The sequence below is a fragment of the Nannospalax galili genome, unplaced genomic scaffold (genome assembly GCF_000622305.1).
Source record: "Nannospalax galili isolate Female #2095 unplaced genomic scaffold, S.galili_v1.0 scaffold788, whole genome shotgun sequence".
Lineage (NCBI taxonomy): Eukaryota > Metazoa > Chordata > Mammalia > Rodentia > Spalacidae > Nannospalax > Nannospalax galili.
Window position 1 is genome coordinate 1,860,929 of NW_008359996.1, and position 13,995 is coordinate 1,874,923.

At 45.2% G+C, this 13,995-nt stretch overlaps 1 protein-coding gene across 9 annotated transcripts in view; it reads left to right on the top strand.

The window, feature by feature from the left end:
- Positions 1 to 13,995, top strand: part of Tmem219 (transmembrane protein 219) — a 30,017-nt gene that overhangs the window by 14,379 nt on the left and 1,643 nt on the right. The window contains exons 1-5 of one of the 9 annotated variants that reach the window (XM_008823881.3): positions 246 to 366; positions 1,325 to 1,526; positions 1,618 to 1,807; positions 8,394 to 8,623; positions 10,217 to 10,385. In XM_008823881.3, the coding sequence (XP_008822103.1) occupies positions 1,362 to 1,526; positions 1,618 to 1,807; positions 8,394 to 8,623; positions 10,217 to 10,354 (723 nt within the window). In that variant the 5' untranslated portion in view covers positions 246 to 366; positions 1,325 to 1,361 and the 3' untranslated portion in view covers positions 10,355 to 10,385. The other 8 variants (XM_008823882.3, XM_029559071.1, XM_029559073.1 and 5 more) reach the window with 8 other exon arrangements.

Consider the following 13,995-nt stretch of genomic DNA (forward strand, 5'->3'; position numbering starts at 1 on the left):
CTCCTTCCCTGGGCGCAGCCGGACTGTGCTAACGGTGCGAGTGGGGGACGATCTCCGGAGGAGTGGCTTGGGTGATCGATGGAAACCTCCCTCGGCCTCTCCGACCCGAGGTCGTCGGATGCTGCAGACTCGGACTCCCAGCCTGCCTCAGGTTTCCTCGGCTCCGGCGGAGTTGTTGCCCCCTGGGCCCCTCCGCTGGATTTCCTGTTGGTACGCGCCCGCCAAGGCCGGGTGGCGGCCGCGTGGCCACTGCGCATGCGCGGCATGCAGTGGGCGGGAGCTGAAAGCTCAGAGCAAGGACCCCGCCCCTCGGCCAAGCCACGCGTGACGTCGCGGGGGGCGCCGGTCTCCACCCGGCTGCCACCGGTGAGGGCTAGCGGGCGGACCCGGAGCGGCAAGAGCGGGAAGGGATGCGGGTGTCTAGATCCTTACCGAGGGGCCTTCGGGGAGGACCTGGCGCCCAGCTGCTCCGCCGGCCGCCGACCCTCGGGCTCCTTCCTCCCCTGCTCGCCCCCACGCAGGAAAGCCAGGGCGCGGGGCGGGGCAGGGGCTGGCGTCGGTGACACCCGCTTTTCCCACGCGCTCCCCTAGCCCCACGTGTTGCTCGTCTGCTTTCCAGCTGTTTCTGTTCATCAAGCGATCGCTTCTGGCCCCTCGGAAGTAGGAGACGATTTCAGACCTCTAGAGTTGAAGTCCCGGAGCCAGTGTTTCTTAGGCTCCCCTGGGTTTAAGAATCAGTGTGACAGAAAGACAGGTGGACATCTGTTAAACTGCATGGCTAAGTACCACGCAGACGGCGCTGCCCCATTGAAACCTCAGGACTCGGTGTTCAAGAACTCCCAGTTCACACCACCTTAACTTCACAGACAACTAGCCTAGGCGCACATAGCTAATGAGCAGCAAGAAGGATTTAGTTACACCCAGCTGCTTAGCTTAGCTCCAAGGCAGGGGCTGGGTAGTGGGACGCTTCCCATCTGGCCTCCGGCTTGAGCTGTTCTTCCGCCTAACCCTAGCCCCAGATTGGCTGCTTCCTCTTTTCTCCAGCTGAGAATTCTTTTCGCATTCCTTTTGCCAGCACAGAATGCAGTGCTCTGTTTCTGCTTTGGTTATATCAGAAACGAAATGCAGCAAGCATTTATTAAGTGATGGAGGAAGATGAACTTCTGGAGAACAGAGTTTTGCATGTCCATCCTGACTCTGCTGCTGACTGTGCGGCCCTGAACAAGTCCCTTGCCTTCTCGAGTTTTAGCTTCCCTTTGCATAAGATGGGTGAGTGCCTTCTGACCAGCAGGCTCTTGTCCAGTTTTTCCTCACTGTCCCCCAGCAGGCTCTCCGCTGAGGCCCGGACCCCGCTGCTCTCCATGGGCAGCTGCCAGGCAGGTCACAACCTGCATCTCTGCCTGGCTCACCACCCACCTTTGGTCTGTGCCACTTTGATCCTGCTGCTCCTTGGCCTCTCGGGCCTAGGCCTTGGTGGCTTCCTCCTCACCCACAGGACTGGCCTTCGCAGCCCTGACATCCCCCAGGTAAGTATGGTGCTGCTCACCCTTCCTGTGTGTAGCCTGCCCTGCTTGCTAATCTCATCTCAGTTCTCTCTTGCCTTCCCTTTGCACATAGGACTGGGTTTCCTTTTTGCGGTCTTTTGGCCAGCTGACCCTGTGCCCCATGAATGGGACAGTCACAGGGAAGCGGCCAGGGTCTCACGTCGTGGGCTTACTGACTACCTTAAACTTCGGAGATGGTCCTGACAGGAACAAATCCCAAACATTCCAAGCCAGGATCCCTGGTAATCAGATGGGATTAAAAGGTGAGATCAGGGGATACGGGTATCCAGCATCAGAATACTTAGGGTTGCCCTGCCTCTGACTTCACCAAGCTGGTGACCTTGGGCACATCCCTGCACCCTAGTCACTTCTGTAATAAGGGTTAAATAGGATACTTTTGGTGAATGCTGCCACAACATAAGTTTTGTATTTGTATTTTAGCTTTGCCTTTCCAGTTCCAAGTTTTTTTTATTATCTCCTAGCATGCATGAGGAAGCCCTAGGTTCAAAACTTCAACATTCCTTGATATATATATATCTATGTGTGTATATATGTATATATATGTATATATCTATATATGTGTGTATATATGTATATATACACATGTATGTATATATATGTGTATATATGTATGTACATATGTATATATATGGAAAGGGGGCACATCACATACTGCTGGATTACAGAGTGAGAGAGTGAGTTCCAGGTCATCTAGGGCAAGATTCTGAATCTACCCCAAACATATACATGACAAAGTTACTGAGGTATGGTTCACATACCATAGAATTCACGAATTTAAAATATACAATTAAGCCAGGTAAGGGGCTGGAGAGACAGCTCAGCAGCCAAGAGTACTGGCTGCTTTCACAGAGGATCCCATTCAGTTCCCAGTACCCACACAGCAGCTAACAACTGTCTATAACTCTAGTTCCAGGGGATCCTACACCTTCTGACCTCCATGGGCATTGCACAACATGGGTGCACTTACATACATGCAAGCAATACACTCATACACATAAAATAAAATAAAAATAACATTTGAAAAAAAAACCATGGTGGTACGTGCCTTTAATCCTATTACTTGGGAGACAGAGACAGGTGGATCTCTGTGAGATAGAGGCCAGCGTAGTCTACATAGTGAGCTCCAAGCCATCTAGGGCAACAGGAAGACCCTGTCTCAAAAAGACAAAAATAAATATATATAATATACAATTAAATTACTTTTATTCAGTTCCCACAAGTGTGGAATCATTCCCACAATCCATTTTTAGAACATTTTTACCATCGAAACCAACTTCAAACTTTTAGCAGTCCCTTTCCCTATTCTCCCCAGGCTCCCATCCTCTGTGAGCACAAAACTCCTTTCTGTCTCTGTAGGTTTGTCTACATATGCAGTCTTTTATGACTGCATCTTTGACCTGGGATAAGATTTATTGGAACTCACAATATAGACCAGGCTGGCCTTGAACTCACAGAGATCCTCCTGCCTCTGCCACCCAAGTGCTGGGAGGCTACAGAGAGACCCTGTCTCAAAAAGACCAAAAAAAAAGTTTGAGACAAGGTCTCACTATGTAGTCTTGACTGACCTGGAACTCACTTTGTAACTTTGTAGACTAGGCTGGCCTGGAACTCACAGAAACCCACCTGCACCCCCAGAGTGGTCCAATTACAGGTGTGGACCACCAGGTCCAGCATTAGAATAAGATTTTTAAGGTTCATCGATGTAGCATTTGTCAGTATTTTTCATTTTTTTATTACTGAATAACATTCATTGTATGAATCATCTACATTTCCATGTATCTGCTCATCATTTGATTAACAGTTGAGTTGTTTCTACTTTGGGCTATTAGAAATTATGCTGCTGGCTGGGCATGGTGGCACATGCCTTTAATCCCAGCACTTGGGAGGCAGAGGGATCTCTGTAAGATCAAGGCTAGTCTACATAATAAGTTCCAGGCCAGCTGGGGCTACAGGAAGACCCTGTCTCAAAAGAAAAAAAAAAAAAAAGAAGAAGAAGAAGAAGAAGAAATTATGCTGGTATGTTTTTGTGTGGACATGCATGTTTAGTACGCTTGAGAATATATTCATGAGTGAAGTGTGTGACAGCTCTACAGTTAGTCTCAGGAACTGCCAAGCTGATAGACAATTCACAACGGGAGCTCTGCACTGTTTCCCATCCTCACCAGCACTTTCATCTGTCATTTTCACTGTACCCATCCTAATCATTGAGAACAGCTACCTCCCTGGCTCTGGTAATGATTTTTCATGTTTATCAGCCTTCCCCTCTAGTTGCTCAGAGTCTAGCAAGGATACAGATACGAAAGAAGTTTGTAGCTGTCAGTGTGTGGAGTAGAGCATGAGGTGCAGCAGGATGCTGCAGAAAGACTTCTCCGTGGTTACGGTACCTATGCTTAGGCTTATAGAATGCTTAGCTGTGCAAAATTCCAGCTAAGGGGAGCAGCAGACACAAAGGCATGTGGATGGGAACCATGATGGCATGTTTAGGGACTTCCCAGAGTTCAGTGCACACAGGGGAAGGAATGTTGAGTGGGAAATTGGTCCAAAGAAGGAGGTAGAAACTCATGGACAACATTTTTAATTTTTTTGATTATATTTATACGTGGCGGGGGGAACTCATGCCACAGCATGCTTGTGCAGGTCAGAGGTCAACTTGTAGGTGTTGGTTCTCTCCTAAGTGTAAGCTGCTATGCCTGACTTCCAATGAAAGATCTTGTGTGCATCCCAAAGTGGTTAGACACAGAATGTTGAACAAATTCAATTTAATCAAGAAAGTAGTATGATTGTATCCAGACCTACTACTACTATGTGGTGACTGTAGAAAGTTGATGATGATGGGGCTGGAGAGATGGCTCAATGGTTAAGAGCACTGACTGCTCTTGCAGAGGACCCGGGTTCGATTCCCAGCATCCACCATGGTTAAGAACTATCCTTAACTCCAGTTCCAGGGAAATCTGACACCCTCTTCTGACCTCCTTGGCATTACACAACACAGTGTACTCATATACATGCAGGCAATACACTTGTACACATAAAATAAAAATTAAAACATAAAATAAAAATTAAAATTAAAAAGTTGATGAGAGCTAGGCATGGTAGTGCCTGCCTGTAATCTCACCCCTAAGGAAGTTGAGGCAGAAGAATCACAAGTTTGAGGTCAATCTAGGCTATGTAGCAAAACCCTGTCAAAAAAAGGAAAGGGAAAACAAAAAGACACGATGGAAAATTAAAACTGGTGTGAATTGAGAGGGGCATTAGGAATCTGGGACTGACATTACCCAGCACTGAGTCCATCTAGGCGGTGGAGTCAAAAAGGGAGAAGACATGTTACTAGATTCTGCATACACAGTCTCAGTTGTAATTATGGCACACACACTGATTTGTATTTCTCTTTTTTTTTGGTCTTTTTGAGACAGGGTCTCCCTGTAGCCCCAGCTGTCCTGGAACTCACTATGTAGTCCTGGCTGTCCAGGAACACACTGTGTAGACCAGCTGGCCTTGAACTCACAGAGATCTGCCTGCCTCTGCCTCCTGAGTGCTGGGATTAAAGGCGTGCGCCACCACGCCTGGCTGTATTTCTCCTTTTTATACATATACATAAATGATTTTCCACATTATTACATGGTCTTCAATGTTGTTATTTTAATGACTGTAAATTGATCCAATACATGGTTAGGCCATCATTTAAAATAATTTTTTAAATTTATTTTTATGGATATGAGTGTTGTACCTGCACCTGTGTAAGTACACCCATGTTGTGCAATGCCCACGGAAGCCAGAAGAGGGTATTGGATCCCCTGGAACTGCAGTTATGACTGTTAGCCATCATGTGGGTGCTCGTCCTCTGGAAGAGCAGCCATTGCTCTTAACTGCTGAGTCATCTCTCTTGCCCCAGGCCATCGTTTTTAAATGCTTTCTCTAGTAAATATTGTTTCCTAATTTTTTTGGATTTGATAAAATCAAAGTCAGCATCTTAATCTATGTTGTTTTGGCCCTTTGGCTGGTGCTCAGGAGTGAGCCCAGGGGCTTGATATATGTTAGGCAAGTGCTCTCCACTGAGCTGCACCCCTAGCCCTTAGCACATTTGCATTTTTCTTTTTAGTCCCTTCTTTAGGATTAATTCCTAAAAATGATATTACTGAGTTAAAGGATGGGCCTCTTTTCTAGTTTATTGTTGTGTGTGCATATGATGTGTGTAAAGGTGTATGTGTGTTACAATGCATGTGTGGAGGTCAGAAAACTACTTTGTGGTGTTCTGTCAGTTCCACATGCCTTCTGGGTATGAACTCTAGTCTTCAGGCTTGTTGGGCAAGTACTTTTACTTGCAGAGTCATCTTGCTGCCCCTCTGGTTGGTTGGTTGGTTGGTTGGTTGGTTTGTTTGTTTGTTTGTTTGTTTCTTTCTTTCTTTCTTTCTTTCTTTCTTTTTTTCTTTCTTTCTTGTATATTATATATAATATATATATTGTGTTTGTTCTTTGTTTTGTTTTGTTTTTAGACAAGGTCTCATTTAGCCCAGGTTGGCCTTAAACTCACTATGTTGCTAAGGGTGACTTTGAACTCTTGGTTCTGCTTGCCTGCCTGCCTGCCTGCCTGCCTGCCTCCACATTCTCTATGCTAAGGTTACAGGCCTGTAGTGCCACACTCAGTTTAGGCTGGTGTTCAAGATGAGCCCAGGGCTTTATGCATGCTAAACAGGCACTGCATCAAGCGAGCTACATCCCTGGCCACGTACCAAATTCATTTTGCTGAGGATTCAGACCATACAGAAGCAAATATAAGGGCACTGACAGTTTGGTAAGCATTCTCTCTGCTCATTTAAAATTACGATAAAAGTTGGGCATGTAGTCTCATGCCTATAATCCCAGTACTTGGGAGGCTGTGGCAGGAAGGTTGCTATGAGTACAAGGTTAGCCTTGTACCAGCCTTGGCTAGATAATGAGTTTGAGGCTAGCCTGGGCTATAAACAACCAACCAACAAAAACTTTCATATTTTGTGTCCTTCGTAAAAATGCCTTCAGCACTTTAAAATTAGAATATAGTCTTCTGAATTTTCCTTTTTTTTTTTTTTTTTTTTTTTTTTTTTTTTTTTGGTCTTTTATTGAGACAGGGTCTCCCAGTAGCCCCAGCTGGCCTGAAACTCACTAGGTAGATCAGGCGGCCCTCAACCTCACAGAGATCCGCCTGCCTCTGCCTCCTGAGTGCTGGAATCAAAGGCATGCGCCACCATGCTCAGCTCTGTATTTTCCTTTAATACTTGCTTAAAACGTTCTTTAAATTATATAATTCTTTAATATATTTGGGTTTTATTTATAATATAAAGTACAGCCTAACTTTGTATTTTTGTCCACATGAAAATTGTCCCAAAGCTGCTTACTAGACAAGTGATCCTTTGCCCACTAATTTAAAACAGGGTGTGAACCTTTAATGGATTTTGGTACTCAGTGGATAAATGCTTTTTTTTTTTGTCTTGTTTTGAGACAAGGTCACCTTGTAGCTCCAGCTACAAGGAACTATGTAGACCAGACTGGCCTTGAACTTACAGAGATCCGCCTGCCTCTGCCTCCCAAGTGCTAGTCCTAAAGGTGTGCATCACCACACCCAGGTAACTGCTTTCTTTAAAAGGACAAATTGGGGCCTGGTGAAGAGCCTCTACTGCTCTTGCAGAGGACCCAAGTTCAGTTCCCAGCACCCACGTTGTATGGCTTACAACCTTTTATAACTCTAGCTCTAGAGGGATCCAACACCTTTGGCCTCCTTGACTACCTGTACTCACATGTACATACCCACACACATACATGTAATTAAAAAGAAAAGAAAATCTTTTAGGGGACTGGAGAGATAGCTCAGTGATTAAGAATGCTTGCTGTGCTTGGAGAGGATCTGGGTTTGGTGCCCAGCACCCATATGGTAGCTAATATCAGTCCATAATTCCAGTTCTAGGGGATTCAATACCCTCTTTGGCCTCCATGGGCACTGCATATACATACATGCAGGCAAAACAATCAAAATGTAAAGTTTTAAATAATACCTTTTTTTTTAAAAAAAAAAAAGACAGTTTTTGTAGCTGACTGTGGTGGCACATATCTTTAGTCTCAGCACTTGGGAGGCAGACGCAGAGGCAGGTGGATCTCTGTGAGATTGAGACCAGCTTGTTCTCCATAGCAAGTTCTAGGCCAGCTAGGACTACAGGGAGACCCTGTCTCAAAAAAAAAAAAAAAGACAATTTTTTAGATTTATTTTAAAGATTTATTTTTATGTGTGTGTGTGTGTGTGTGTGTGTGTGTATAAGTCAGAGAACAATTTGTGAGGGTCAGTTCTCTCTTTCTATTATTTAGGTGCCAGGGATCAAACTCAGGTTGTTAGGCTTAGCAAGTGCCTTTACCCACTGAGCCATCTTGCTGGCCTCACAAATTAATTCATACAAGTTGAAATGGGCAGTGTATATTTGCCTATTCACTACAACCTTATGGGTCTTATATTGCATTCATTTATTTATAGGAAGGGGGCACACTTATGTCACAGCTCATGTGTGGAGGTGGGAGGACAACTTGTGTGAGTTAGTTCTCTCCTTTCACTGTGTGGGTCCAAGTAATCGAATTCAGGTTGTCAGGCTTGGTGGCAAATGCCTTTACCTGCTGAGCCATCTTGAAACCTACACATCTTGTATAATTGGTACAATGATTGTAAGCTCATTTCAATTAATTTGTGTTTGTATTGATACACAGCTACTTCCATTTATCTGTGATATAAATGAAAGTAGAAACCTGCGTATAACTGGCTTCTGCCCCACCACTTAGTTTTCTCTCTCCTCTTTCCTGTACCTCATGCAGGGTCTTTTTCGGGAGAGCCGATCCTTATAACAGCTAGAGTGACCGCAGAAAGGACTCCAGGAATCTGTCTGTATTTTAGTGCTGGTCCAGAAATCCTCCCCTCCAGTCAGCCACCTATATCTTGTTCAGAGGAGGGAGCTGGAAATGCCACCCTGAGCCCCAAGATAGACGAGGAGTGTGTCAGGTTCTGGAGCAACGAAGGCCTTGTGCTCACCAAGCTTCTCACCTCGGTAAGAGCCTCAGGTCAGCCTCAGGGTCTTCTTGAATGCTGTGTCTGAAAGGTTCCAGGAGGCAACTTCACCTAGGAGAAAATGCATGGGCTCGATTGGTTTTGGCGGTATGCACTTATAATATTGGTACTCTCCAGAGGCTGAGGCAGGAGGATTGTACATTGAAGGCCAGCCTGTGAGTGCAGTTCAGCCTCTTGGGATACAACAGTACGAGGGACCAAGGGATAGCATGGAAAATGCAGAGGCAGTCTCAGAACTCGTTTTCAGTTACTCTTAATGCCAAGCTAAATTTTATGATGCTGAAGTAGGGTCCACTGAGGGCTTTTAGGGAAGAGAAAAGCCCTCAGTGGTGCAGGGCAGAGGAGCTGGACTGAGTAGAGGAGGAAGTCTGGCTGGGAGGCTGCTGCACACTCAACCCTCACATTTAAAAACTTCATTTGGAAGCCAGGTGTGGTGGCGCACGCCTTTAATCCCAGCACTGGAGAGGCAGAGGCAGGTGGCGCTCTGTGAGATTGAGGCCAGCCTGGTCTACATAGTGAGTTCCAGGCCAGCTGGGGAGACCCTGTCTTTGAAAAAAATCATTTGGGGAAGTAGAACCTGGCTGTACTTGCACAATCTTTAAATATGGAGGGTCAAGAAGATGGCTTAAGCACTTGCTGCCCAAGCCTGGTGACCTGAGTTATATCCCCAAAACCCACATACAGGTGGAAGGGGAGAACCTATGCCACAAAGTTGTCCTTTGACCTCCACACTGGTAACATGGGATGGCACATGCACCCACATATGCATCATGCACACACACTAATAATAATAATAATAATAATAATAATAATAATAATAATTTTTAAAAAAAACAACCATAGAGAAGCTGGGTATGGTAGCCCAGGCCTTTAATCCAAGCACTGGGAGATAGAGGCAGGCGGATCTCTGTGAATCCGAGGCTAGCCAGATTTGTATAATGACTTCCAGGCCAACCAGGGGGCTACATAGTGAGACACTGTCTTAGAAAAATAAAATAAAATTGGAAAATATCTCTGGGTGTGATGGTGTACATCTGAGCCTAGCACTCAAGAGGTAATTTCCTGAGAGTTTGACATTAGCCAGGGCTACATAGCGAGACTTTGTTTCAAAGTAATAATGGGAAAAAGAAAAAAAAAGGCAAGGATGGGGATGTGGAGAATAATGAACATTCCTACCTCAAGAGTCATTCTGGGTGTTCAAGTCAATGGCTGGGCAGTTTGGAAACCAGCAGGACAAATGCTAACTTTTTTTGGTGTATTTGAGACAGGGTCTCCCTGTAGCCCCAGCTGGCCTGGAACTCACTATGTAGACCAGGCTGGCCTTGAACTCACAGAGCTCCACCTGCCTCTGCCTCCCAAGTGCTGGGATTAAAGGCGTGTGCCACCTGTCTCAAAAACATCAAAAAATAAAAAAATAAAAACGTCTTCTTTCAGCCGCTCCCTAGGTGCCAGGACTGTGCCTCACGGAGGTTTGTCTCCATTGTTCTTGGGCTGGGACAAGGTATCTTCCCAAGGGAAGATGATCTACTCTCTGTCTTCATCATCTCCTTTCCCTCCCTGTACTCACCCCTAGGAGGAGCTGGCCTTGTGTGGCTCCAGACTGCTGGTCTTGGGCACTTTCTTGCTTCTCTTCTGTGGTCTTCTTTGCTGTGTCACTGCTGTGTGTTTCCACCCGCGTCGGGACTTCCACTGGTCTAGACCCTGGCTCTGAAGGCACTGGCCTACTGCCCACCCTTTCTCAGGTGAGGTTCTGTAGGAATAGGGGATGGGGAGGAGATGGCAAAGCTGATCTTGGAATCCATCCTGTATTGCTTCTCATGAGTCCCTGAGAACCCTATTGGTCTGTATCTATCCCCTTGGGAACTGGGAACAATTCTCACTATAAATATACACCATTTATTATTTTTACTTTTTCTTTTTGTGTGTGTGTGTGTGTGTGTGTGTGTGTGTGTGTGTATGTGATGTGATGTGTGTGCAGGCATGTTGTATGCATGTGGAGGTCACAAGATAACTCTGTGGAGTCTGTTCTTCCCTACCATTATGTGGGTCCCTGGGACCAAACTAAGGTCACCAGACTTGCAAGTACTTTTACCTGCTGAGTCAAGTCATCTTGCTGGCCCTATTTTTCCTTTTTTTTCTTTTTTTTTGGTCTTTTTGAGACAAGGTCTCCCTGTAGTCTGAGCTGTCCTGGAACTCACTGTGTAGACCAGGCTGGCCTTGAACTCACAGAGATCCGCCTGCCTCTGCTTCCTGAGTGCTGGGACTACAGGTGTATGTCACCACGCCCAGCTATTTTTACTTTTTTGGTCTTTTTTTGTTTTGTTTTTTGTTTTTATAGCTTTATTATTTTGTTTTGTTTTGAGACAGTTTCCCTTTAGGGGATAGCCTAGAATTCACTATGTAGATCAGGCTAGCCTTGATCTTACAGAGATCCACCCGCTTCTGCTTCCTGAGTGCTGGGATTAAAGCTGTGGGCCACCACACCTGGCTACTTTTCTTTTTTAAATTTCTGTGTATGTGTATGTATCTGGGTATGCCACATGTGTGTGGGTGCCCTCAGAGTCCAGAAGAGGGGGTCAGATCCATTGGCGCTGGAGTTACAGCTGGTTTGAGCTGCCCAGTGTGACTGCTGAGAATCAAACGTAGATCCTGGAAGAGGAGCAAGCTTTTTTTTAACTGCTGAGCTACCTCTCTAGCCCCAAATTTTTTTAAGATTTTTTTTTTACTTTTTTATTATAAACTAGTTAACATTCAGTAAAAAAGAAAAATTATAAAAGTACATTTTTGGCAACATATTATAAAATAGACACTTGTAAATATCACCCAGGAGGGTAAAAAGACCATTACCCCAGCAGTCCGTATGCCCTCCCCCCATGATCCCTTTCATGCTGACAGTGTTCTCCCTCTCCCTAGAAGTTAACTGCTGTCCTGCTTTGTAGGTTTTTGGAAATTATTTTGTTTTTATTTTATGTGTATGAGTATTTTGCCTGCATGTATATTAAGTGCTTCACAGGCATTCAATGCCTGCAGAGGCCAGAAGAGGGCTTTGGATACCCTGGAACTAGAATTAAGGGTGATTGTTAGCTGCCATGTGGGTGCTGGGACCTGAACCCAAGTCCTCTGCAAAAACAGCCAGTGCTCTTAACTGCTGAGCCACCTCTCCAGTTCCTTGCTTTATGCTTTTATGCAAGTATGCACTCCAAGTATGTGGCTTTGGCTTGTGACAGTATCACAGCCAGTGAAGTTGATTGGAGGTGTGATTTTACTAACTGTATGCATGTGCTTTGATTTTACTTTTTAAAAATACTTTATGTATGTGAGCATTTTGCCTATGTGTAAGTAGGAATACTGTGTGTGCCTGGTGCCCAAGGAGTTCAGAAGAGGGTGTTAGATCCCCTGGAAGTGGAGTTACACATGATTTTGAGTCATCATGTAGGTGCTGGGAACCAAATCCAGGTTGTCTGCAAAAGCACAAGCACTCTTAACCACTGAGCCATCACTCTAGCTGTAACTTTACTGTTTATATATTTTTCAGCCTTTTATTTTTGGTCTTTTTGAGACAGGATCTCCCTGTAGCCCCAGCTGGCCTGGAACTCAGTATGTAGACCAGTCTGGCCTTGAACTCAGAAAGATCTACCTTCCTTTGCCTCCTGACTTCTGGGACTAAAGGCATGTGCTACTACATCTGACATTTTTAACTTGATGTAGAATCATACATATTCTTTTGACTAATTTCTTTCAAGTAGTCATGTGATTTCAAGATTCGCCCAGAGCTGTAATTCACACCACCCTCTGTGGCAGTAATGATGGCTTAACAGGGTTTAAATTTGATGATTTTTTTTCTGAAATTCTTTTTAAAATTTTTTATTACATTTATTTATTTATTTGTGCATATGTTTGCAGGCATTTGTGCATGTACATGCGACAGGGCACATGTGGAGATCAGAGGACAATTTCCAGGAGTCAGTTCTCTCCATCATGTATGTTCTTGGAATTGAACTCAGATTGCCTGACTTGGCACAGGCACCTTTACCCACTGAGCCATCTTGCCGTGCTCTGCCCACTGAGATATCATGGCAGCTCTCCTGAAATTCTGATACTCAGTTTTTGGTGCACATTTTGTAAAACCCAGCACTAGCAGCTCAAAAGAATCTAATTAATGATGTCTATTACTGGGTACATGTTCTGCCCAGGCACTTTGCATGCGTTTCTTCAGTAAGTCATCATTGCGTTTAGAAAACAGTGTGCTCTGCTGATGGGGTCTTTGGAGGGTGTATTAGTCACTTTTCTGTTGCTGTGACAGAAAACACTGACCAAAGCAATTTATAGAAGGAAGAGTTTATTTGAGCTTATGATTCCAGGGGAATTGCAGTCCATCATGACAGGGAAGCAAGGTGGCTGGAGCAGGAGCAGAAGTTAAGTTCTCACATCATCACGCAGGCATAGGAAGCAAGAGAGCAACTGGATATTCAGCAAGGCTTAAGAACTCTCTAAGCCCACCTCCAGTGACGTGCTTCCTCCAGGATAGCCACACCTTCTAAAACCTCCCAAAACAGCAGCATCATCTGGGGACACAATGTCCAAATACTTGGAGCGTATGGGAGACATTTTCATTTAAACCACCACATTCCACCCCCTGGCCCCTATAGGCTCATGACCATATAAAATGCAAAATGCATTTAGTTCAACTTTAAAAATCCCCATAGTCAGTATCAGTCTCAATACTATTCAAAAGTCCACAGTCCAAAGTCTCTTCTGAGACACAGGTAAATATCTTAATTGTAAGCCTCTATAAAATCAAAAGACAGATTACATACTCCCAACATAGAGTGGAATCGAATACACATTACCATTCCAAAAGGGAGGATTGGAGGCATAGTAAGGAAATACCGGACCAAAACAAGACTGAAAACCAGCAGGGCAAACACCAAATCCAGTAGCTCCACATCCAACTTCTGGGACCAGACTTCCAAAGGGCTTAGATGGCTCAACCTCTCTAGCTTTGCTGCATGCAACACACAGCTCTCTCTTGTGCTGGTACCACTCCCTGTGTGCAGGTCTTCTTGGCAGATGCCTCACAGCTCTGGCATCACAGATGTCTTCTTGGGGGGGTCTCCATTGCCAACCAGGCTTCACCTTCACAGCTTCACTCAGTGGCCTACCAGGGCCTTCTCTACGCAGGGCACCTCTGCTGCACACTGCCTGGCCTCCGAGGTTCTCTGAAACCAGAGGAGGAATTGATGACCCCTTCACTCTTGCATCTTTCATGCCTTTAAAGCCAGCACCAGGTGAATGACACTGCCAAATTTCACTGCAAGTTTAGGATGGACTCCTGCCTGCTTTATCCACTTT